Source organism: Impatiens glandulifera, chromosome 1 (assembly GCF_907164915.1).
Source record: "Impatiens glandulifera chromosome 1, dImpGla2.1, whole genome shotgun sequence".
In the NCBI taxonomy this organism is placed as follows: Eukaryota; Viridiplantae; Streptophyta; class Magnoliopsida; order Ericales; family Balsaminaceae; genus Impatiens; species Impatiens glandulifera.
The window spans coordinates 83977287-83999369 of NC_061862.1; the positions used below are offsets into that span (position 1 = coordinate 83977287).

At 32.0% G+C, this 22083-nt stretch overlaps 2 protein-coding genes across 2 annotated transcripts; both read left to right on the forward strand.

Annotated features, from left to right (window-relative positions):
* Window positions 1–5005: 5005 nt before the first annotated feature.
* LOC124919135 (sec-independent protein translocase protein TatB) lies at window positions 5006–15559 on the forward strand. Its single transcript, XM_047459301.1, has 7 exons — window positions 5006–5151; window positions 7449–7544; window positions 7709–7830; window positions 9507–9639; window positions 9724–9785; window positions 9879–10083; window positions 15347–15559. Exons 2-7 carry the CDS (start codon window positions 7484–7486, stop codon window positions 15445–15447), a joined length of 684 nt encoding a protein of 227 aa, XP_047315257.1. The 5' UTR covers window positions 5006–5151; window positions 7449–7483; the 3' UTR covers window positions 15448–15559.
* A 3641-nt stretch (window positions 15560–19200) lies between these two features.
* On the forward strand, window positions 19201–20644 carry LOC124937854 (cyclin-dependent kinase inhibitor 3-like). The gene is made up of 3 exons (XM_047478548.1): window positions 19201–19632; window positions 20197–20340; window positions 20416–20644. The coding sequence occupies exons 1-3, from the start codon at window positions 19247–19249 to the stop codon at window positions 20495–20497; spliced, it is 612 nt and encodes a 203-aa protein (XP_047334504.1). The 5' UTR covers window positions 19201–19246; the 3' UTR covers window positions 20498–20644.
* The last annotated feature ends 1439 nt before the right edge of the window (window positions 20645–22083 follow it).

The window sequence follows — 22083 nt, forward strand, 5'->3', positions numbered from 1 at the left end:
AAACCTAAAATAATATTTAAAGTTTTTGTTTTTCACAAAACCTAACTGGTTTTATAAAATATTAAAATCTCACCTCTAAGATGATTCGTAACCACTGATTTCCACTTTCCACTGATGCTTAGACGAGAGAACTTGGCAAAAGAGAGAAAGAAAAGAGCGTTGAAACCTTGGTGTGCTGCAACCTTATAGACCGACGACCTTGACTAGACGGTAGAGAGAGAGACGAGAGACTTGGCTAGACGGAAGAGAGAAATATGAGAGACTAGAGACTGACTATCGAGATCCTTCTATAGAGTTCTAAAGAGTTCTCTTGCAGAATAAAAAAAGAATTTTAAAAATATCTATTTATTAACCCTAAGTTTAATTATAGCTTTATAGGTTATTATTATATTAATATAAATATAATCATGTAATAATATTAATTATTATAATATATATTTATATATTACTATTTTTTTAAAATAATTTATAAATTATATTTAAACAATATTATAATCGAACGTGTTCGTGAACCTATAAACGAACTTGTTCGCGAGCTTATAAGCGAGCCTATAAACGAACATGTTCGTGAGCTTACGAGCCGAATATCGAGAAGTTCAAGCTCGGCTCGTTTAAATTTTCGAGCTTTTAAACGAGCTTGAGCTCGACTCGTTAAGACTAACGAACGAGTTCGAACGAGCTTTTTGTCGAGCCAAGATTCGAATAGCTCACGAGCAGCTCGGTTCATTTACATCCCTAGAAATGAGTAAGAACATTAGATTTTCATTAGTCTGGTATAGTGAGAGACGGAAATTAATTTAGTGGAAGCAATTTTTGGCTATCAAGATCATGACCATGTGATTAGAATTAATTGCTTTCACAAATGAGAGGCAATAATAATTAATTAAGGAAATTCCTCTAATTAGATAATGTAGAAGTTGTTGAAACATCATTGCTTATAATGATAAATCTTCGTCTTAAAAAGTTTAAATGAGTATGACTTATGAGTAATCTATAAGTCGTATATGAATTAAGTGTCAAAATTTATCTTATAAAATATATATTTATACGGAAATTAATTTAGTGGAAGCAATTTTTGGCTATCAAGATCATGACCATGTGATTAGAATTAATTGCTTTCACAAATGAGAGGCAATAATAATTAATTAAGGAAATTCCTCTAATTAGATAATGTAGAAGTTGTTGAAACATCATTGCTTATAATGATAAATCTTCGTCTTAAAAAGTTTAAATGAGTATGACTTATGAGTAATCTATAAGTCGTATATGAATTAAGTGTCAAAATTTATCTTATAAAATATATATTTATACACAAAAATAAAAATATAATTAAACAATTATAAGTGTTTTAATAGTTAAATTGTTCATATTGGCAAATTTATTTGAGAAATTATAAAATTTAAATAAGAGAATGGTAGTAAATGGTGATATATAATGTATAAATTTGAGGGAATTATATGTGAATTTTTTTCCTTGAATGGTTATATTATAATTTTTTAATACTTACAAAAAAATATTTACTAACATATTTATGTAGGTTGAATTCAAAATCTTGATATTTTGTTTATAAACTGAAAAAATAAAATAGATAAATAGGTTGACACATGTATATATATCATGTTAAATTATCAAATTACAAGTTTTTCAATTTTTCTATTTACAAAAAAATGTGTAGGTTTCTATGAAATAAATAAAAAAGTGAGCAAAGTTCACAGAAAAATGAGAGTATAGTATTTTTTATCTTTATTTAAAAAATTGAACGTGATCATGATAATTGTTGTGATGTTAATTTTTTTATTATATTATTGTCTTATTTTAATAGTGGACTATATGAATCATTATAATAATTTATAATATTTTTGTTTCGTTAGTCGTCTATTTTTTTTTAAACACCTCAAACGATTTTCGACATCTTGTTTGGTGTTTAGTTGCATCAAATTTTGCAATTTGCATTATTGACTAGTTATCGTTTAGTTATTCATAATAATTATATAGTATTAACATATTTTAACATTTCTACATAATAAAAGTTAAATTAAAAAAAAAACTAATATTCACTTCAACCATTCTAAGTTATTTAAATAATGTAAGTTCTATATTTCAGTTATTTAAAGAGTATATGTTCTACACTAAACTAACATTTAGCCCGTGCATTTGCACGATTAATAATATAAAAAACAGTGGAAAAAAAATTACGGATAACATTTTTAATTTTATTTTTAACCGTTTTAAATTTAAAGCGGATCAACCCACAATCCGACCCAAGTATCCAAATTAACCACAACTCTCGACCCGACAATCCGGACACTTTAAAAATTAAGCATCATTATATATATATAGATTAGTTAGTTAAAAAGTTGAACTTATATTAATGTTAAAATGTCCCGCGTTTATCAAATTTGGTGTTGAATTTAAAATATAAAGTCTTAGTAGCCTAATTGGTTAAAGAGTTGTACTTGTTTTGTTAGGTTGCAAGTTCGAAACATACATCTAGCATTTTTAATTTTATTTTTAACCGTTTTAAATTTAAAAACGGGTCAACCCACAATCCGACCCAAATATCCAAATTAACAACAGCTCTCGACCCGGCAATCCGGACACTTTAAAAATTAAGCATCATTATATATATATATAGATTAGTTAGTTAAAAAGTTGAACTTATATTAATGTTAAAATGTCCCGCGTTTAACAAATTTGGTGTTGAATTTAAAATATAAAGTCTTAGTAGCCTAGTTGGTTAAAGAGTTCTACTTGTTTTCTTAAGTTGCAAGTTCGAAACATACCTCTAGCATTTTTAATTTTATTTTTAACCGTTTTAAATTTAAAAACGGGTCAACCCACAATCCGACCCAAATATCCAAATTAACAACAGCTCTCGACCCAGCAATCCGGACACTTTAAAAATTAAGCAGCATTATATATATATATAGATTAGTTAGTTAAAAAGTTGAACTTATATTAATGTTAAAATGTCCCGCGTTTAACAAATTTGGTGTTGAATTTAAAATATAAAGTCTTAGTAGCCTAGTTGGTTAAAGAGTTCTACTTGTTTTCTTAAGTTGCAAGTTCGAAACATACCTCTAGCATTTTTAATTTTATTTTTAACCGTTTTAAATTTAAAAACGGGTCAACCCACAATCCGACCCAAATATCCAAATTAACAACAGCTCTCGACCCAGCAATCCGGACACTATAAAAATTAAGCAGCATTATATATATATATATAGATTAGTTAGTTAAAAAGTTGAACTTATATTAATGTTAAAATGTGCCGCGTTTATCAACTTTGGTGTTGAATTTAAAATATAAAGTCTTAATAGCCTAGTTGGTTAAAGAGTTGTACTTGTTTTGTTAGGTTGCAAGTTCGTAACATACCTCTAGCATTTTTTATTTTATTTTTAACCGTTTTAAATTGAAAAACGGGTCAATCCACATTCCGACTCAAGTATCCAAATTAACCACAGCTCTCGACCCGGCAATCCGGACACTTTAAAAATTAAGCATCATTATATATATATATATAGAGAGAGATTAGTTAGTTAAAAAGTTGAACTTATATTAATGTTAAAATGTCCCGCGTTTATCAAATTTGGTGTTGAATTTAAAATATAAAGTCTTAGTAGCTTAGTTGGTTAAAGAGTTGTACTTGTTTTGTTAGGTTGCAAGTTCGAAACATACCTCTAGCACTTTTAATTTTATTTTTAACCGTTTTAAATTTAAAACTGGTCAATCCACATTCCGACCCAAATATCCAAATTAACAACAGTTCTCGACCCGGCAATCCGGACACTTTAAAAATTAAGCATCATTATATATATATATATATATATATATTAGAACATTAAATTGAGTAATTAAAATCTCATAATATATAACTTTAAAAACTACTAAAAATAGGTGATCCATAAAATTTCCTAATTTATAGTTTATTTGTTAATCATTCTCAATTAATAATTAATATGTTATCATTTCATATCAATCTAAAAGTGAATTACTTTTATATATATATATATATATAATGCTTAATTTTTAAAGTGTTCGAAATGTCGGGTCGAGAGTTGTGGTTAATTTGGATATATATGTGAGAGTAAATGGATACTTGAATCGGATTGTGGGTTGACCCGCCCATAAACTTAAAACGGTTAAAAATAAAATTAAAAATGTTATAGGTATGATTTGAACTTGCAACCTAACAAAACAAATACAACCTTTTAACCAACTAGTCTAATAACACTTTATATTTTATATTTAACACCAAATTTGATGAACGCGGGACATTTTAAAAATATAAGTTAAACTTTTTAACTAAATAATCTATATATATAATGATGCTTAATTTTAAAAGTGTCCGGATATATATGTGAGAGTAAATGAATATTTGGGTCGGATTGTGGGTTGACCCGCCCATAAACTTAAAACGGTTAAAAATAAAATTAAAAATGCTATATGTATGGTTCGAACTTGCAACCTAACAAAAACAAGTACAACTCTTTAATCAATTATGCTAATAACACTTTATATTTTAAATTCAACATCAGATTTGATGAAGCGAGACATTTTAAAAATATAAGTTTAACTTTTTAACTAACTAATCTATATATATAATGATGCTTAATTTTTAAAGTGTCTGGAATGCCGGGTCGAGAGTTGTGGTTAATTTGGATATATATGTGAGAGTAAATGGATATTTGGGTCGGATTGTGGGTTGACCCGTCCATAAACATTTTTACCGTAATATTTTTTTCTCGGTTTTTTATATTATTACTCGTGCAAATGCACGGGATATATGCTAGTTTAAAATAAAAATAATAAAATAAATTTAGATGTTAAACTAACCCTAACCATTCTCTAATCCAGTCCTAAGTAGTTTGTGGCTTAATTTATATTTTAGAAGAATTCAGGAGCCTAAATAGATGAAAAGAAAGATGAGGGGGTGGAAATGGATAAAATAAGAAAGAAATAAAGAAAGAAGGAGAAATCGAACGCAGGAGCTGTAATCTTGAGGAGGATGGAATCAAAGATCGGGAGAAAACGAAGAACAGTTTAGGGTTTGATTCGTTATATAACACTTGTGCTCTTCAATCGTAGAAGATCCATCTGTGCTAGTGATCCGTTTCCATCGCTTTTAGTTGCAGTATCATTTCACCTCAGGTTCTTTTACATCTATGATCATATAGCTAGGATGAACAATGTGTAACTAGACTAGAATGACTCCAGTTCCTAGTATAATTGCCTAGTTGTAATTGAGTTGAGTTTTGAAGCAATACAAAATGATTTTGATGAAATCAGCGGTTATTTTCTTTCTTACTGAGTTAATGCTTATAGATGTTTGATTAAATGCATTTGATATTAATTAAAGCTAAGTATAATCATGCTAAACTAGAAAATGCTAAAACGGTTTGTGTTGATGAAGAGATGATTGGGATGCTGTGATTTTGATGAACACTTGAGCTAGAGTTTTCTTTGAATATCAGTATTCATGTCTTAAGGAAGTTTTCAAGGTGTTAATTCGAGTTTATTTAGCATTGATTTGGTTGGAATTGACAAGAAATGTCAAAGGCTTGGTTCTATATGTTGTCTAGGCCCTAGGGTTGTTTAAACTTGGTTGAAGTTGATCTAAACAAATTGAGAGTTGTTTTGAAGAAAATGTCCAGTGTGATAGATTCTGGAATTCTATTTTAATCTGTCTACTTATCTTTAAATAAATTTCAAGTTGCTTTTCTCTTTATGAAATGAGCTTAAGTTTTTCCATGTTGTTGCTCAAGGTGATGACAATGATGGTGAGAATTTGATTGCACAAAACCTTGTCGAATTGAACTTCAACTTGATGAAAACCGATAGTCTACAGTTCAGAATTTCTGACTCTTAAATTTACTGTAATGTGAGCTTTTCTCTCAATTGAACTGGAAAGTTAATGTTGCCCTGAAAGGGTCCCAATGAAATTCTGTTCTGAACATCTTTTATGTTTTGAAGGTCTGCAGTTGAAATCATCTAGAAGCTGAAATCATCTGACTTCTGAACTGCTGCAGGCTGGAAATTGAATCTGTAGTTAGAAACAGTATCATTGTTTTGATCTTAAAGTTGATATTGATGTTTAATTCGATGGTAGGCATTTTGATGCTAAACTAGGTTAATGAGTCTAGATTCAAATGGTAAAGACCTTGTTTGCATCCGGAATGAAAAACACATTTAAAAGAAGTGAAAACAGTAGGCTTCCCTGTGTCCTCTGTTTTCTGAGCAGACTACTTCTTATTTTGCAAAAATGAAAACCAAACTAGCCTTTGTCATTTGAAGCTAAAAACCTACCATTTGATAGTTAAGACATCAATCAAGGTTAGGTAATTTTCTTATGGTCAATTATTAAGGCCATATGAAAGAAAATGAATTTCAAAGTTGGACTTTAAATATGAAATTTCAGGAACTTTGTTTTAATTTCTTTGTTTTGAATTCAAATGGAGCCTTAACAAGACAATTGCCTAATATTCAAAACAAATTGAATATGATTAAGTTCTTTGACTAGATTTGATTCATCAACTTTCCTTCTCTTAAAATGAATTTGATTTGAGCTTTGAAATGATATCTAAATAACAATGATTTGAATGAAGAGAATGCATGTTTCAAATAATGATTTGAATTGATAAAGTTCACTTCAATTGGTAATTTTCTTTGAATGATGCTAATACTTAAATGACTTAAATGATGAAATGCTTTCTTGCCTTGGTTTGGTTGATGGTTGAACATGACATCACAAAATTGTTATTTGAATTGTTTTGAAGAAGGGGTTGTATGCTTAGGATGTTCTTGTATGCGTCGACTAAGATTATTAAACTAAGCATATCTTGAAGGATTTGATATGATAATCATGTCTATGTGCTTACATGATAAATTGATTCTTAAAATAATGATTTTAAAGAATGATGCTTCAATCTTCATTGATTGGATGTAATTGATAGATTTGATATATGACATGAATGATGAAAGTTCATATGAAATGCAAAGTGCTTGGATGCTATATGAGATGCATGCTTAAGTGTTTCCATTTGTTAAACTTGATTTTATAGTCATGACAATGTGTATATATGTTTGACCTGTATTCAGCTTGACTATTAAGGTCAAATTCATTAATTTTGTGCAATTAGATCCTGATGCACTCCAACTGCTTGTTGAAATTACTCTCAGTTAATTTGTTAGTTTTGAACCGTAATAAACCCAGGTCTTGTTTCTAGCTCGTGTCTTGATATGCATCAATTCATAGATGATAGAACATTTTTTCATATGTAAGTAGTTGAGTTCACTAGGAGTGTGCACTTCTTAAACTTGTTAATGTTCTAATAGGGTGAATATCTTGTTAGGTATGGGATTTTTCATGCTTAATGTCTCATTTTTCTCATTGAACATAATGACATAGTTATTGAATTTCCTTGTGCTTGATTTTCTTTTGCCTGCAGGTACTTTCATTTGAGATAAAACATAAAGAGTTAAAATGCTAGGAATTTCATACGGAGAGCTATTCCTCTTACTAGGAGCTACAGCTGCTCTTATTGGTGCCCCCTCTTCCTCAATTCCCATAAAAAAATATAATTAATTTGGATTTTTTAAACTAATTGGTTATTGCCTTTTATGGTGTTGTCATTTTTTTCTTTGTTGAGTAATAAATAAGCAATGTCTCATTAGGATTCTTGATAAATGGTGGTTAACATGATTATAGGTCCAAAAGATCTACCTTTGATTGCACGGACTGCAGGTAGGCTGGCAGGCCGAGCAATAGGATATGTTCAGTTGGCTCGTGGCCAATTTGACAATATTATGCAACAGACACAAGCTCGACAGGTCACTTTTAAACCCACGTCAATTTTTGCATATCCTATTATTACTGTCCTCTGAATTCATTTTCTCCCACAATGATTAACTTATGCTTGCATTTTTAACATTTTTTTATTCAAATCCACTTAGAACAACACTCAAATGTGACATTGGTGTAATATTTTCTATTTGATGTTGCAACCTGTCATAGCTCAATAACATGTCCTTGTACTTTGTTCATTTTCCTTACCACCTTCAACTGTCTTAGACTTGACAATGTTTGATAATTGTTATCGAAAAACATTTAATTATTTTGATTCAACTCAAATTTGTTGAGAAAATCCTAATATAACGAGAATAGAGAAGATAAAAGCGATAAATAATAAATTGCACACAAAGATTTAAGGAGATTCAGCCAACACATCCTCGGAGAGTTGTTGTACTATAGATTTTCAATGACTTTCAACCTCCAAATAATCCTAGGTCACGTCTCTATTTATGTGAGTATATTAAAAGCCAAAAAATCTAAACCACCCTTACTCCTAAGCCCATTAAAATACAAACTCTAATAAGCATATGAGCCCCAAACCCAACAATCTATACCTAGGCAAATATCGCTCTTCTTGAGATGAGTGAGTCACATACACAACAATCCTCAACCTGAACGAATTCCACGCCATCTGAACTAAGTGAGCCATATACATCAATCTTCACCTTTGGCAAATTCCACATCATCTCAGATTAGTGAGCCATATATCAATCTCCACGTTCACATATTTCACGCCCCTTGAGAATAAGTTGATCATACTTCCACTTTGACGAACTCCACGCCACTCTCAAGAACTTTAGGTGATAAAAATCACAGAGTTTATAAAACCAATTGAAATTGAGAAAACACGATTCTTTCAGCGACAAAAGATCATCGATAACTCAAAATCTTCATTGTCCATACATGTTGTCATCTCATCACACTAGAGTTCAAAATTCTTTGTTTCACCAACAAAGCATTTATTTACCTCTGATTGCTACCAACATAATTACCTGTTTCAGGACATGCCTTGATAAGCAAAGCCGAACAAACCTTGATATGTTTTTTTTTAATGAATGCTGTGTTCCGCTTCTCCTTCGGAGTGCGACTAGTCCTCACGGGTTAAGCACATAGACCGCAAACATACTTAATCAATTATAGGCGAGCGAAACTTGCCGCCTGACGGACTCGAATCTTAGACCTCAAAGATACTTGGGATATCCACCTCTTGTTGCTATTAGGCTAGAAGAGGGGATAAACCTTGATATGTTGCTTGAAAGTACTTGAGAACCATATGCATGCCTTTTCGAGATTCAAACAAATTCTTCATTATGTGAATCAAACTTACATCCTGAGCACTAGCCAAAAAATCATTTTGTTGCTTTAAACCAATCAGGCCTCAAACAGTTACAAACCAAAACTAGGGAAAAAATCTTTCAAATCGAACCGGCTTCAAAAAGCTTCAGACCACAAGTCCCAACTAGCTTTCAAACCAATCAGGTTTCATAAAGTGTCAAACAGAAACTAAACTAAGGTCCCTATCCTACCTAGAAATTTTAAACGCAAATGATTTCAAAAGGTTCAAACCTGAATAGTACTTTTGTGCTAGTAGGATAACTATCTACATTGACTGTGACTCACTTGTTAGCACTCATTGACAAGTTTAATTCCATAGGTGCATAAAGAACTACAAGACACACTTGCTCAATTGGAAGCCATACGCCATGAAATCCGAGCAGTGTCTTTCCTTAATCCTGGTCCTCTGACTCGTAGGCTAGTTGACAACGTAAGCCAAACATCTCCTGATGGTATGTATGTTTGACATATTTTTTGTTCTGTTTTAGGATTATACATTCTTAGCCAAGAGTAAAATTCATATGATTTGGTTGCAGAGATTTCTAGTGAGCTCGGATCTTCCGACAATAAGAACATATTAACTAGTTTGGACGCCAAGGTTTGTCAAACAGACTTACAGATAGATAAAATGGCAGTATATTGTTATATTATTATATAGAGTAACTTAATATCTCTCTTTTCTATGAAGTAGAGCTATAACTCAGTAGCCGCCTCAGATTTATCTAATATGCACACCCAAGCAACATCATATGCAAGATTGGCACAATCGACAACTGCTTTGAACTCTGAATCTAAGAAAGATAGTGAAGTCATTAATGAACTAACCGATGAATCTGGACTCTTTGTTGTTCTTCCTGTATCTGCTGAAAGCACTGGAATGCTTCCAGAACGCAAAGGTACTTAACTCATTGGCTCTTATTGAAGTTACAAATAAATATCATTTACTAATATGGCAGTTTTCGAGTATTTTACTATTGATGAATCTGGACTCTTTCTTGTTCTTGATATAAGGGTTCTGTTGAAATTGAGTTGATGGGTCAGGCCCAATTAAATAGGCCCAATTAACTAAAGTGTCAAAAGCTTAAGTTTGTTAAGTTTGTTAAGTTTGTTAGGACAAGTTGTTTATATATATATATGAGTAATTCACACAAGAGGGTTAGAGATTTTCAGAGGTGTGACTGATATATATAAAGAACGAGGTGTAAACTGAAACGTTTAATTGTGATAGTGGAATCGAGTTCGTAACAGAGCTCGACGGAGACGTAGACCATCTTTTTTGGGTCGAACTCCGATATCAAATCTTGTGTTGTTTTATTGGTTTCTTGCTGTTATATTTCTTAAGTTCTTTGATTGATTAGGAGGGAAATTCCCTACAGTGGTATCAGAGCTCGGTTTGGGCAAGATTAGAATCAATCTTGAAGAATCTTGAGGAATCTTGGAAAGGTCTTTAATGCTGGCTAGTGATACGGATAAGGAAGATTCCGGCTCAGGCGCAGAAAGAGACAAAGTGGACAAGGTTCAATATTATACAAGAAAGAGATCAACACAGAAAACGGCACCTTGGGAATTCCAGTGGCAGTCCATCTCAAGCATGAAGACTGACATTGACAAGTTCGATGGCAATGGAGATTTTCGCATTTGGCAGCGGAAAATCAGGGCTCTCTTGGCACAGCAGCATCTTCTGCGAACTCTAGAAGAACCAGTCTCGTGGCCAATGGAGATGAATAAAGATCAAAAGATCGAGATGACAGAGACAGCGATTGGTACAATCATTTTCCATCTCTCAGATTCTGTAATTCGGTTGATAGACAATGAGAAGACTCCGGCATCGATGTGGAGGCGCCTAGACGAGCTGTTCCAATCCAAATCTTTGATTAACAAGATTTACTTGAAGGAAAGGCTGTTCAGTTACAAGATGATGCAAGAAAAGACTCTTACTCAAAATCTTGATGAGTTCTTGAAACTCAATATCGAGTTGGCAAACTCAGGCGAGAACGAAGCAATGAGCAATGAAAACCAGGCAATAATCATCCTCAACTCTCTTCCCGAATCCTACAAAGAAGTCCGTAATGCAATCAAATATGGACGAACAAGTATCACTCTTGAAGAGGTGATTTCGGCATTGAAGTCGAGAGAGCTGGAATTAAGAACAGAAAAGAAAGCGAGTTCGAATGGTGAGAATTATATGGCCAAAGGAAAAAACTTCTTCAAAGGGCAACCTCGCACCAATAACAAATCGAAAGACAAGAAAAACAAAACATCACAATCAGAATCTACGGAAACAAGAAAATGCTATCATTGTGGAAAGGTTGGTCATCTTCGAAACCACTGCTATAGCTGGTTAAAAGATAACAAGAAAAAGCAAGTGGAGACTAAAGAATCAGCGAATTATGGTGATGGCTATGATAGTGGAGAGGTCTTAATGGCGTCAATGGAAGATACTAAGAGGGACTGGGTTCTTGATTCCGGTTGTACTTTCCACATGACGTACAGAAAAGATTGGATCTCTAATTTCCAGAAACTGAATGGTTGCAAGGTGCTGATGGGAAATAGCAATGCATGTCAAGTAGAAGGTATTGGAGATGTCAGCATAAAAATGTTCGATGGTGTTGTAAGGGTTCTGAAACAAGTCAGGTTCGTGCCTCAGCTGTCACGAAACCTCGTCTCTCTCGGGATTCTTGATGACTTGGGATACACAAATCAGATAGTGTCGGGGAAGATGAAGATAATGAAGGAAAACAGGTTAATGATGCAAGATATCAAGCAAGAAGGTTTGTATCAGCTGATTGGTGAAACTGTGTCGAGACAGTCTGCACTTATAGTTTCAGATGAAGACAGGAAGGCCACGATATGGCATCGGAGGCTCGGTCACATCAGTGAGAAGGGTTTGCAGATTCTCAGCGACAAGAATATATTAGGCTCAGATAGAGTCAAGGGTCTAAACTTTTGCGAGCATTGCGTGTTAGGCAAGCAGCATCGGCAGAAATTTAAGACCGGGGTTCATAAGTCCAAGGGCGTGTTGGAGTATGTCCATTCAGACTTATGGGGTCCTGAGAAAATATCGACGCATGGAGGTAACTCGTATTTCTTGTCAATCGTAGATGATTATTCTCGTAAAGTATGGGTTTATCTATTGAAACACAAAAGTGATGCTTTTGAGAAGTTCAAAACATGGCAGACTTTGGTTGAGAATCTGACAGGTAGAAAATTAAAGATCCTAAGAACAGATAATGGGTTAGAGTTTTGCAACGAAATGTTTGATAGTCATTGTCGTGAGCTAGGGGTTCAAAGACATAGAACAGTTCGATCCACACCCCAGCAAAACGGCGTTGCTGAGCGAATGAATCGGACTTTGTTAGATAAGTCTCGATGCATGCTTTTCGGGGCAGGTTTGTCCAAGTCTTTCTGGGGAGAAGCTGTAATGACAGCAGCATATTTGGTGAATCGATGTCCGTCGACAGCAATTGAGTTCAAAACTCCTGAAGAAATGTGGACAGGTAAACCTCCAGATTTGTCTCATCTTAGACCATTTGGATGTACAGCCTTCGCTCATCAAAAAGAAGGCAAATTAGAGCCAAGAAGTGTTAAGTGTGTGTTTCTTGGGTATCCTCAAGGAGTGAAAGGTTATAGGCTGTGGTTAAAACAGTCTGGTGGTTTTAAAACCATAAACAGCAGGGACGTAGTATTCAATGAAGAGGAGTTTGTGTGTCTCTCTCAGAATCAATCTAATCAAGGTGACTTGGGTAAAAGCGAGCAGGGGACTGGTCAAGTGGAGATTAATGCAGGGGATCATGGTCAGGTGGAGCCATTGATTTCAGATCAGAACACTGAAATGGTTGCTGATAATCAGGAGGAATTTACTGGTACAGATGTTGAACCTGTTGTGGCACAAGACGAGGAAATTACAGCTCAGTCGGAAGTTAGTTATCAACTAGCAAGGGACAGGGAAAGGAGGCAACCAAAACCCATCCAGAGGTATGGGTTCTCAGCTTATACCGATATGTTGGCATATGCGTTTATGACAGCAGTTGAGTTAGACAAAACTGAGCCGGAAGATTTCAAAGAGGCTTTGAGTTCTAATGATAGATCCAAGTGGATGGAAGCTATGAAGGAAGAAATGAATTCACTTTATAAGAATTCAACTTGGGAGATTGTTCCAAGGCCTGTCAAACAATCTGTAATCAAGTGCAGGTGGATCTATAAGATCAAGGAAGGTACTTCGATTCAGGAGGGGGTCAAGTACAAAGCAAGATTAGTTGCTAAAGGGTTCTCTCAAAAGGAAGGAGTGGACTATAATGAGATCTTCTCACCAGTTGTTAAGTACAAAACAATTCGGATAATGCTCTCGCTGGTAACTCAGTTCGATCTTGAGTTAGAACAGATGGATGTCAAGACTGCGTTTCTTCATGGAAATTTAGAGGAAACCATCTACATGGAGCAGCCAGAAGGGTTCAAAGTTCAGCAAGAGAAGAACATGGTGTGTTTGCTTAGGAAGTCGTTGTATGGACTCAAACAATCACCAAGGCAGTGGTATTTACGGTTTGATGCGTTTATTACTCAACAAGGCTTTATGAGGAGTAGCTATGATACTTGTTTATACTTTAGAGGGAAGAATATACTTGAAGCTGATTATCTTCTGCTATATGTAGATGATATGCTACTAATCAGCAAAGAAGCTTCAAGTGTGAAGAAGTTGAAAATTGTTCTAAGTTCCGAGTTCGATATGAAGGACTTAGGCAAAGCTGCTAAGATTATTGGGATAAGGATTAAAAGAGACAGGAAGAATGGTGTAATGACTCTCAGCCAACAAGGGTATCTCGAGAAGGTGATTGACAAGTTCGAAATTCGAGGAGCCAAGCCAGCAAAGTTGCCGATCACGAATCAGTATCTGATGTCGTCTGTGAACTCGGCAAAAACCAGGTCAGATCAGACTTACATGGAAAAGATTCCGTATTCAAGTGCAGTTGGGTCTGTGATGTACTCAATGGTCTGTACCAGGCCAGACTTGGCACATGCGATTAGTGTCTTGAGCAGGTTTATGGCAAGTCCAGGCCGTGAACATTGGCTCGCAATGAAGTGGTTACTAAGATACATAGCCTCGACTACTAATGTGGGGATATGTTACAAGAAAAGAAGTGGAGCAGATGTTAGTGTAATTGGTTACGTGGACTCAGACTATGCAGGAGATAAAGACTCAAGGAAATCAACTTCGGCTTTCTATTTTTTGGTGAACGGTAACTGTATCAGTTGGAAGAGCCAGTTGCAATCAGTAGTGGCCTTATCAACAACAGAAGCCGAATATATCGCAGCAACTGAAGCTGTAAAGGAAGCAATGTGGATTCAGGGTCTGCTGCAAGAACTGAAGGTGTTCGAAGGACCTGCGACGGTGTTCACAGATAGCCAAAGTGCACTACACTTGTGCAAGAATCCCGTGTTCCATGACAGAACAAAACACGTGGATATCAAGCACCATTTCATTCGAGAGAAGATAGCAAAAGGGGTGGTTTCAATCAACAAGGTTGGAACAGAAGATAACCCTGCTGATGTTGGAACCAAGGTACTACCTCTAAGTAAATTCAGGTATTGTTTGGATTTGCTTAGAGTTCAAGAGATTTAGTGCAATGAAGGCTTCGAGCAATGAAGTGATGAACATATTCGATTTCACTAGAACAAGAGAAGGACCCTTCAACCCAAGGTGGAGATTGTTGAAATTGAGTTGATGGGTCAGGCCCAATTAAATAGGCCCAATTAACTAAAGTGTCAAAAGCTTAAGTTTGTTAAGTTTGTTAAGTTTGTTAGGACAAGTTGTTTATATATATATGAGTAATTCACACAAGAGGGTTAGAGATTTTCAGAGGTGTGACTGATATATATAAAGAACGAGGTGTAAACTGAAACGTTTAATTGTGATAGTGGAATCGAGTTCGTAACAGAGCTCGACGGAGACGTAGACCATCTTTTTTGGGTCGAACTCCGATATCAAATCTTGTGTTGTTTTATTGGTTTCTTGCTGTTATATTTCTTAAGTTCTTTGATTGATTAGGAGGGAAATTCCCTACAGGTTCCTTAAAAAATTGCTACCTCCTAAACTAACTGAGATCATTTGAACTGGATATAGCTTATGTGGAATTAGTATTTGTGTTGTGTTGTGGTTTGCAGTTGACCTTACAGGATCAGATGTAGTTTTGGAAGCAATATTGGAGGCAAACGTGGCTTGTAATGCTAAGCAGTTTTTTGCAGAGCATCAAAAAACCAATTAAAATGAATTGTTATTTATGTGACAGAAGAGAGAAATAATTCTGATAAATTTTATAAGGATAGTAAATTTATGTTCATCTAATAGTAAATAGTAGTTATTTTATTTTGGTTTGATGGGTAGTTTTAGCTGCTAAATACCAAATCATGAGTTCAATTAGTTTATTAGAATTGGAGTATAAATATAAAATAATGTAAGATAATTTGGTATGAATTGATAATTTTTTTAATATGGTTCGGGTGTGAAGTTGAATTGGCCAGACGCCAGCCACCTGCCTGGACATCGCGTTTTTGTGCGATTTGTTCCTTGGTTTGGGTCATTGTGATCTTCTTGTGTTCATTGAATTGCTTGCGATAAGAATTGGGGTATTATCTAATTCTAGAAATATATCTCAATTTTTGTTTGATAATCAGGATATTGATTTTTATAGTTTATTAATAATATCTTGCTTGAATTATCTTGATAGGGTTATATATACTAATTGTTCAAATTGAGATATCAAATCTTAGTATACCTAATCTAAGTAAACCTAACCTTAGTGATTGGAATCATCGTGAATAAAAAAATTATATTATAATTTTCTCTACATCCCTCTCTCTATATACCATCAAACTAGTTTTTAACTACAAACATATATACCAATTAAATTTTTAACTACAAACATTAGAAAAGTATTTCTTCTTTTCTTCTCCATAATCTTCTTTTTATAAGTTTATCAAGTAAAAGAAAAAAACAAAAAATAAAAACATTTCGGCTATTTAAAGTAAATATTAAAAATATTTATTTATATCATTCAAACAATAATTTAAATATTTGGTGCACCGCGAGAAATCTTTATCCTTATTGAAACAGAAATGGTAGAGGTTTTGGGAACTGTCATATTACCATCCTTTACACCTTTCATGCCATTGTTATTGTCCAAAATTTGAGAGTGATTTTTGGAAATTGAACTTTTGTGCTAAATAGATTGAGATTAGTGACTTGAGGGTGAAAATAAGTGTTTTGCGATGCGACAGTTAGAGTGTCATTCATTTGACATAAAATTCGGTTTATCATGACAGAATGAAGTATATACAAGTTCGTTATCATTTCATCCGATCAACTTTAGAAAATAGAGTGTTAGTTTTTTTGATAAGATTTTCGGAAATGAGAATTCTGTTGATATGTTGACGAAAGCTGTGACAAATGAGAAATTAAAGTTGTGTGCAACTTCAGTTGATCTTCTTCGTTAAGACATCGGATGAAGAGTCGTTACCAATTGAGAGAAGATGAAGTTAGTTTCTAAGTGGGAGATTGTTAAGTTGTGGAACCTATATTTATAATAAACTCTACATAAGTTAATTATAGTTTATTGAGTTTGTGTTTAAGTTTGGGTTTGGATCTGACCAAAAGTTATTTATATTTTATTACTTTAATGTTTACATTATAAATATGTTATTGTTAAAAATTTACATTATAAGATATAATTCTATAGATTAAACAGTGTGAAACAAAAATTTTATATTATTTTTTTTCTTCATAGTGAAATTAGGTGACGATTGAAAGTGAACGTAACTCTTTTAAATGAACTATTATAAATTTGTGTTTTTTTATATTTTTATTTTCCTGTAGATCATTTCATTCCGGTTAAATTTGAGGATCAAAATTCTAACAATTATTTGTATATCATCGATGCTCCTCCTCTTCGGACACAACTAATATTTGGTCGAGTGGAAAAGAGATTATCCCGATGATCTCAAATTGTTTAAATACAATTAATGTTAGATCATTCATTGTACGACAAGAAGAAGAACTTGTGGTAGGCCGAGGAGGCACACAAACAATGTGCGCCGCAGAAAACATATGCAGGGAACAATGACTAACCTTTCGAAACGAAAATTTTCGGTTCGGATTTCGTTCGAACCAAATTTTGACTGATTCAAAAGATAACCGTATTGAACTCAAAAGTTAGAACCTCCCCATTTCGTAGTTTCCTATTTTAAAACGATGCATATTTTAAAGAGAATAATCCGATAGGTATGAAAAATTATCACGTGTGAATTACACATGTTTTTTAAAATACTCTTTTCCGTTTTAATTTGTTAATTAAATAATAATATAATAAATTTGAGGAGAGATAAGAGGGAATTTAAGAAAGTAACACATTATTAGGCTGGAAAATGATAAATGTAAGAAAAGAAAAGACATAAAAAATTTGTTATTTTTTTCAGAATTTTCTTCAAATTTCTTTTTCCAAATTCTATCTCCCAATTATTTTTTAATAAATTTATAAAGCATGTAGTTTTATTTAATTTTTATTTTTACAACAATGAATGACTCAGATTACTTACACGACCGTCACCTTAGATTGAAATAATAGCAAATATAATAAACTAGTTACAATAATTGATTCTATAAATTAGCTTAGAAGATTTTCAAAAAAGATTTGTCTGGTGACCCTATTCTTAAAATAAAATTAAAAAAAGGAGTAGTTCATTTTTTATTCCTATCATGATATTGGTCCGATTCTATTTTAACATTTATATGCCAAATAGTGATACACAATAACACAAATAGTAAATTTCTAGTAAAAATGTTAAACAATAAGACTCAATCATTTAGTAAGAATATCATAAGATTTTATCTTCAATTGATATAATTGTTTATTTCAAGTTTTTTTTTTTAAGTTACTTACATATAACAAAAAGTATGAGTTTCAATCTCTCGTAACATTTAACTAATTAAACTAGTTATTTTTGTTAATTATAATACAACACTATTATATTTAATCAATCTAATATAATATATACATAATAAAATAAAAAATAAAAATAAATTTATTTTTTCGCCCACAACAACCCAAACCTCATATGTTTGAAAAATTAGACTTTTGAGTTTTATTAAGTTTTTTCCTTAAAAAAAACTTTGTTTGATTAAATTTTTTAAATTTTAGGTTAATATACTAAAATACTCATATATTTTTTTCTCTAACTTTTTTTAAATTAATAAAGAATAATTTTTATATTTTAATAGATAAAAATAGTAATTAAATAAATAAAATGATAGTTATATTTTAGACTAAATTTTTTTTAAAACTTAAAAAAAAAACAATTAAATATGATCAAATCATAGTATAAGAAAGACATTACAAATCACATTAACTTAAGCATTGTTCTCTTTGGTTATTTGAAAAACCCAAACAAAATCAATTTTCCAATCAATCATTTCTCAACAATCATATCACTCATTTCATTAACCAAAATACTAAAATACTCTCTATTTTAAATTATTATTTTTTATTTTATTTATATATACCAATACCCTTTAAGTCATTTTATCAAAAATAATCATCATTTTCTCAAAATCATCACCAATCATTATTATTTTCTTCCTCTAGATTTTAAAAAAACCCCAATCCAAACAAGTCCTTACTATTTATTCTTTATGGGTACATTTAATTTTTTTAGTTAGTATTGATATAATAATCTGTTACAATAATTTTACGTATCTTCCCCTTCTCTTCTAACTGAATAAACTCGAAGTGTAAGTTAAATCCTACGAGGAATTAGCTAAATCAAACATACCTATAACTCAATTTTCTCTATAACCTTAATATAGACACCACTAGTCCTATTTAGTACTCTTTTATGTAAACTAAATAGGCGCCAAAACACAGTACAAAGTGTCACCTATATTTATAACTCCAACCCTAAACAAACCCCTTTTCATTTCTCCATCTCTCTCTCTCACACACACACACACACACACACAAACAACATACAAACATATGAGGTAAAAACAGAGTCTTTGTTAGCTAGAGAAAGATGGGAAAGTACATGAGGAAAACCAATATCTCCGGCGACACGGCGGTGACCCAGCCTTCATTTGGTGTCCGAACCAGGGCCAAAACCCTAGCCTTACAAAAACTACAATCAGCTTCCGAATCCACCTATCTTCAGCTCCGAAGCCGAAGACTCGAAAAACTTCTTCCATCTGTGGTTGAATCAAAGAAACTGCAGCCGAGAAAGCACCACCATGTTAAATATGTTGATTCTGGTAATAGTCCAAGTCCTAATTCAAGAAGTGGTTCAAGGCTAAGATCCATTGAGGTCAATTCCGTTTCTGTAGGTAAAGAGGAAGCAATTGATGGTTTTATTATGGGGAGAGTATGGAATGAAGATGAAACAGAGGAGAAAATTGAATTTGAAAGGTACATACATACATACATACATACACTTTTAGATAACTCCATTCCTCTGTTTCATCCTTCTTCACAAAGACTTAATTTTTTTTTTGTTATATCTGAAAATTGTTCTTTTTTTCATCTCAAAAGCTTAGAATATGTTTTGACCCACCAAGTTTGCCCATGGCTAAAAGTCGGTTTAAGATACCTAAAGATCACGGGTTTGATTTTACTGTGGGGTGGGGGATTTGTAGTTCTAATTAATTGGAAAAAAAAAGCTTAAGAATATGTTTTAAATCTTGAAATAAAATATTTATTTGTGTTTTCATGGTATATTTTTCCTGCATTGTTCTTACTTGTGTGGTCAACTCAACACCAATTTGAAGAATCATATCCTATTTTTTCTCCCCATTTTCAAATCTGAGTAGAAATCAAAGTTGGTCCTACTATAAATCTTGATCCAATGATACCATCTTTGGTTCAAACTGTCACCATCTATCATATGTATGGTCCACTTAGGGTAGAATCATTTACTTTCAAATTCATTGCATATATTTAAAGGGCTGACTGAAATTTTATGCATTAAAACAGGAATATTAGGGAAAGAACACCTTGTAGCTTGAATCAGGGATCAAATACAGCAGCAGGAACACCTAATTTCACCATAACAACATGGGAAATGGAGCAGTTCTTTTCTTGCACAGAACAGTTGGAGCAAAAGATTTTTACTGAAAAGTATGAATGAATGCATATGTTTTGAACTTAACTTTTCAATACACAACTAACACTTTTTTATTTTTTTATTTTCAGGTACAACTATGACTTTGTTAATGACTTGCCCCTGCCTGGACGATATGAATGGGTTGAGAATGGATCTACCCTCATCAATTGATCACTTTTAAGAAAGATTATGCAGAAGAATTAACATGATGGCACCATTAATGTACTAGTTTCATTTTGCTAGTTTTGTCCATAACTGTAGGTAACTGATATGATGAATTACTAAGTATGTTTTTAGTAGTAGTTTATGTTCCTTTTATGATGTCTCTTTTATTAAATATGGTAAAGTTTGATGGTTTTATGTGGTATTTAAAAAATGTTATCTTTATCAAGACAAGCAAATGTGGGTCGGTCTATAGAGTATAGATTAGAGATGAAAGTTTGTTGCCCTTGTTTTTGGGGATTGCTTTAGTGGAATGGTAGTTTGTCTTGATTGATTTGGTGGTTGTGGCCAATCACACATGAGGACACTCTTTATCTATTTGGTACCAAGGCTTTTAGTGGGGGTGCCCACTTTTGTCTAATTTAGGTACCAAAAGAAATGACAATTCACTCCACTCACAAGAAGTTTTTTATTTTTAAAGAAAGTTTGGACTTCAACTCTCACATAACTCTTTATTTTTAACTTAAAAAGTTTTTATCATTAGAGTTCATTTGATATGGGATTTTATCAAAGATTTTAGAAATTTTTCATCTATCTTTTAACTATTAAATCACATATTTTATTAATTAAAACACTCTTATTTTATTTTTAATAAAATAAAATTAAAAAGATATATTAATAATTAAATTAATTAAAATTTTAAATAATTTTTTTATTTAAAATTTTAAATAAAATTCCCAAATCCCTAAGATAACCAAGATTAAACAAGCTATTAGATTTCATTCCATTTTTAAGAACATCTCCAACTCACTCAAAAGGATGAAAACATCATTTTCTCTCTTAAATATGCATATTTCTGTTTAGATAGCATTTTATTTTTAAAATTATAAATGAGTCCTTTGAAAATTGATGTGTGAGTAAAATTTATTTATTTACTTTTATGTTTGTATTTTTGTAACTACTAAGTTTAATATATAAAGACTGTTTATATGTATTAATTTATATATTTAGTTTTTTTTATAGAATTTATTTAGATATATAATTTTGTATTTTTATCATATATTTTTTATTAATATATTTTTAAATATCATAAATTTATAATAATGAACAATATTAATAAAAAGCTAAACAATAATAAAATAATTTCATTAAAATCACAAAGTTAGAAAATTAAAATAATAATTTGTTATAAGCTATAAAATTTGGAAAAAGATATTCAGATTATATTAAAAATAAAAAATATATTTCTCTTAATAATTAAAAATTAAATATAAAAGATAAAAATTAACAGAAAATAAAAAAATATGATTAATAATATTTAATTTTTTAAATGTGTGTAAATTATTAATGTATAATTAATTTTATTATAATTTTCTCTTATTAAATGAAAAATATTAAGGTTTAATTTGTAAAGTTGATAAAAATATAAGTGATATTAAAAATGTACGTGGGAAAAAAATATTCTTTTTAAGTTTGAGAATAATTTTTTTTTTTTTTTTTTAGAGAATTATGTATTTGAATTTGAGAATGAGTTTGATAGTTGATGATGATTTAAGAGTTTATTTGTTAAGATTATTTAAATAACTAAATTTTAA

Excerpts from the sequence above, each read along its gene's own strand:
- LOC124937854 (XM_047478548.1), top strand. The coding sequence starts at position 19,247 with ATGGGAAAGTACATGAGGAAAACCAATATCTCCGGCGACACGGCGGTG. Across the intron at positions 19,633-20,196 it reads GAGAAAATTGAATTTGAAAG|GAATATTAGGGAAAGAACAC; the intron begins GTACATACATAC and ends GCATTAAAACAG. Across the intron at positions 20,341-20,415 it reads CAAAAGATTTTTACTGAAAA|GTACAACTATGACTTTGTTA; the intron begins GTATGAATGAAT and ends TTTTATTTTCAG.
- LOC124919135 (XM_047459301.1), top strand. The coding sequence starts at position 7,484 with ATGCTAGGAATTTCATACGGAGAGCTATTCCTCTTACTAGGAGCTACA. Across the intron at positions 7,545-7,708 it reads AGCTACAGCTGCTCTTATTG|GTCCAAAAGATCTACCTTTG; the intron begins GTGCCCCCTCTT and ends ACATGATTATAG. Across the intron at positions 7,831-9,506 it reads AACAGACACAAGCTCGACAG|GTGCATAAAGAACTACAAGA; the intron begins GTCACTTTTAAA and ends TTAATTCCATAG.